We start from the raw sequence: 3,133 nt of genomic DNA, 5'->3' as shown, positions 1-3,133 counted from the left end.
ATTAAACGTGATAGTATATAAAACCATGCTCGTATCTACAACCTATAGAAATGCAAAACGGCGTCAGTTTAGACGTAATTCTATCCTCCTGCTTACCGCATAATTTATGAGAAAACATTTCATAACATTAACACAACATATTTGAGGTGGTTTTAAATAACATAGGCTATCCGTATTTATTTATTTCTCCAAGTTATGTTTTTGTGTGCACTGAGGAGTCGCAAACAGGCGTTTATTTAATCATTTTAAGATCGGCTTTAATCAATGTTTGAAAATGAATTCTTCATATATGATAAATGAGAGGTAACATTTTATTTATGGTATTATTTCCACATATTTCTCTCCATTCTTCCTTCTGCCAACGGTGTCGCAGTTTCTCGTCTCTCCCGTTTTTGTGCTTAGTGCGTACGCATGGGTTAGAGTTTGCGTGGAGGACTGCACGTCTTCCCCTCAAGTTACTATTTTATAAATCGCAAACATTGCGTAGAAACTGCCGTACGCCATTTTTTGAGCGTATATCTCTTTATAAATGAGGCCCTAAATGAGTGTGTAGGAGCATACCACAGGGTAGTATTTCTTATCACAGAAAAAAGACAAACTGCAATATCTATGTTATGTGAGGTTTCACATTGTCCTTGCTTCCTGCTACAGGGAGGTCAGAGTTCACAGTGCGCCATAGACCAGTGGTTCCCAACCTTTTTTTCCCCTTCATCTGCCCCTGAGGAGCCTATAGAGAGGCTCTGCATTGTTCCTCCCAGTGAAGGCCAATCTCTCAAACCAGCAGTCCACAATCACGTACACCCCTCCATTTAGAAACTCTGTCACACTGTCTGTGGGTTTACTACTTCCCGTAGCTCAGTGACAAAAGTGTCCCGTGTGCGGGGGGGGGGTGGGAGTGGGTTTCTGAAACAAAGTAGCAAATGGAAGCAGCTATGTCATAAGAATGCATCATATCTAAGGGACAATGCTTTAAAAGGAGCAGTTTCCGACAGCTCCTGTTATCAGAGGCAGGTGTCAGGAATGCCAGTCCAATTCTTGGCATACCTCTGTGTGCCAAGCTCCCGTATAAAAGTGAGAGCTACTGCTGCTGGCCCAGCATCCAAACAGCTTCCAGGAAAACAAGATCTTTCATCCATTGATACCATCAACAGGAACTCACAGGAAACATGTGTCTGTCTTCCATTCCCCTCTGTGGCTTCCTCCTCATCTTAAACCTACAGCTGTTCTGCACATCTCCCATCAACCCCGGCCTCTCTGACGCTGACATAGACTTCTTTAAGGTGAGGCTCTGATTGATCCTGAAACCTGGGGAGGTACTTTGTATGAGATCAAGGGAACATGGACAACACTTTCAACACTTGCAGAGACTGCATTTAATTTAACCGATTTATGTTTAGTTATAGATCGTAATGTATAAACATCATATCCTACATTATTTGGACCCTTGGGACCATATATGATATAATTGGACTTTGATGTCATCAGATATGAGTTACTGAAGTTAAATATGTGCTCTAAGCAAATAACTGAAAGTGTCATGATAACGTGACAAATAATGCTACGGTTGTAGAGTCAACCACATTGAATTAAGGGCTGAAAATTTGAATATTTGGCAATTACCCTGTAGAAGAATATCACAAATGCTTCTAATGGTCTTAACATCTGCTTCCGATTACTATGTCTAAAGGTGCTGACATCTTTGTTTGAAGGCCCTTCCTTGAATGTATGTCCTTAATTCAATTTGAAATGTTTCTGTCTAGTATGCAAGACATGGCATAACCTGTGTATATGTGGATGTTGCAGGAGCTCCTTAGCAGACTAGAGGAGTCAGTTTCCGAAGTGGAACAGAGTGTCACTGCAGAGAGGAACCTGGAGAGCCTGAGCACAGAGGAGGCGGTAGACAGACAACAGCTCCCCCCAACTCTGGATGAGGTAGCAATCAGGGAGTTTCTCTCAGCAAAGAACCTGAAGAGCATCCGCAACGACTCGACCAGGAAGTCGTCCAGCTGCTTCGGCCGGCGGATGGACCGGATCGGCTCCATGAGCTCTCTGGGCTGCAACACAGTCGGCAAATACAGTAAGTTACAGTGACCACATGTTTGTAATCATATTAAATAATAACATGTGTACCAATATTAAAATATAATAGTCCTAACAGAGCTGTTGTTATCTGTTTCTCTTGCAGATCCAAAGTAAAGAGAAAGTCTTACCAGCACAATCCTGGAACTGCAATGTCTCTACTAAAATATGATTTTATTTGAAAGCTATTTATTTACTCATATTTATTAAATATTGTTAGTTGCTAACGTGTATTTATTTAAATTGAATATAAGAATGTTCTTTATGTACTGTTTAATGTTTTAATAAATGTTTACAACTGCACATCATTGAGCCTAGTGTTTCTAAAGCAGGGGTCTCCAACCTTTCTTCATTACATTACATGTTACTTGTTAGACGCTTTTATCCAAAGCGATTTACATACTCAATACTGTGGACAATCCCCAGACGAGCAATTTGGGGTGAAGTGTCTCAGGGACACAACGACATGCTGACTGCAATGGGGTTTGAACCTGTGACCATCTGATCCGAACACCAACGCACAATCCACTGAGCCACACACCTCCTCTTCATCTGATAGCTACTTTGAAAAAATGAAAGTGGCCAAAAACTTCTTGCATCACATCGATTACATTATTGACATAGCCCTCATCAGTTGAATTAAGCTACTTTTGTACACGTGTGAAATTGCACTACCCAAAGCTTATCAAAAATTCACATCAAGGTCCAAGAAAACGACAATTTATCACATATTATTATGGCCCACATAATAAGTACATCACTGAACATTCACATAAATGTCCTTAGTCACCACCTGACAAGCATCTTATGGCACTAAAATAAGTGCATTCACTCTTTTTTACAGTCAGTGAGATGACTGGCACTGCATGGAGTCCACCATAGAGGTGTATGCTGAAGTGTACCCACTTAGGTTCACTCTAATAGTCATTTAAATGTTCATCAGTCAGTCTTGTTCTGTATTTAGATTTCATGACATTCATGTCGGAAAAAGCTGCTTCACAAAAGGTATGTAGAGCCAAATAAAGCAGCCATGTTCAGTGCTGCTTGGTGAATG

At 40.8% G+C, this 3,133-nt stretch overlaps 1 protein-coding gene across 1 annotated transcript; it reads left to right on the top strand.

The window, feature by feature from the left end:
* Positions 1-1,166: 1,166 nt before the first annotated feature.
* nppb (natriuretic peptide B) lies at positions 1,167-2,196 on the top strand. Its single transcript, XM_010787552.1, has 3 exons — positions 1,167-1,280; positions 1,804-2,077; positions 2,186-2,196. The coding sequence occupies exons 1-3, from the start codon at positions 1,167-1,169 to the stop codon at positions 2,194-2,196; spliced, it is 399 nt and encodes a 132-aa protein (XP_010785854.1).
* Positions 2,197-3,133: the final 937 nt, after the last annotated feature.

Source organism: Notothenia coriiceps, unplaced genomic scaffold, assembly GCF_000735185.1.
Source record: "Notothenia coriiceps isolate Sejong01 unplaced genomic scaffold, NC01 NC01_scaffold00030674, whole genome shotgun sequence".
Taxonomy (NCBI): domain Eukaryota; kingdom Metazoa; phylum Chordata; class Actinopteri; order Perciformes; family Nototheniidae; genus Notothenia; species Notothenia coriiceps.
The sequence above is the reverse complement of the archived record's forward strand: the minus strand, read 5'-3'. Positions and strand labels throughout refer to the sequence as shown.

Coding starts and splice junctions, on each gene's coding strand:
- nppb (XM_010787552.1), top strand. CDS start 1,167: ATGTGTCTGTCTTCCATTCCCCTCTGTGGCTTCCTCCTCATCTTAAAC. Junction 1,281..1,803: donor CTGACATAGACTTCTTTAAG/GTGAGGCTCTGA, acceptor TGGATGTTGCAG/GAGCTCCTTAGCAGACTAGA.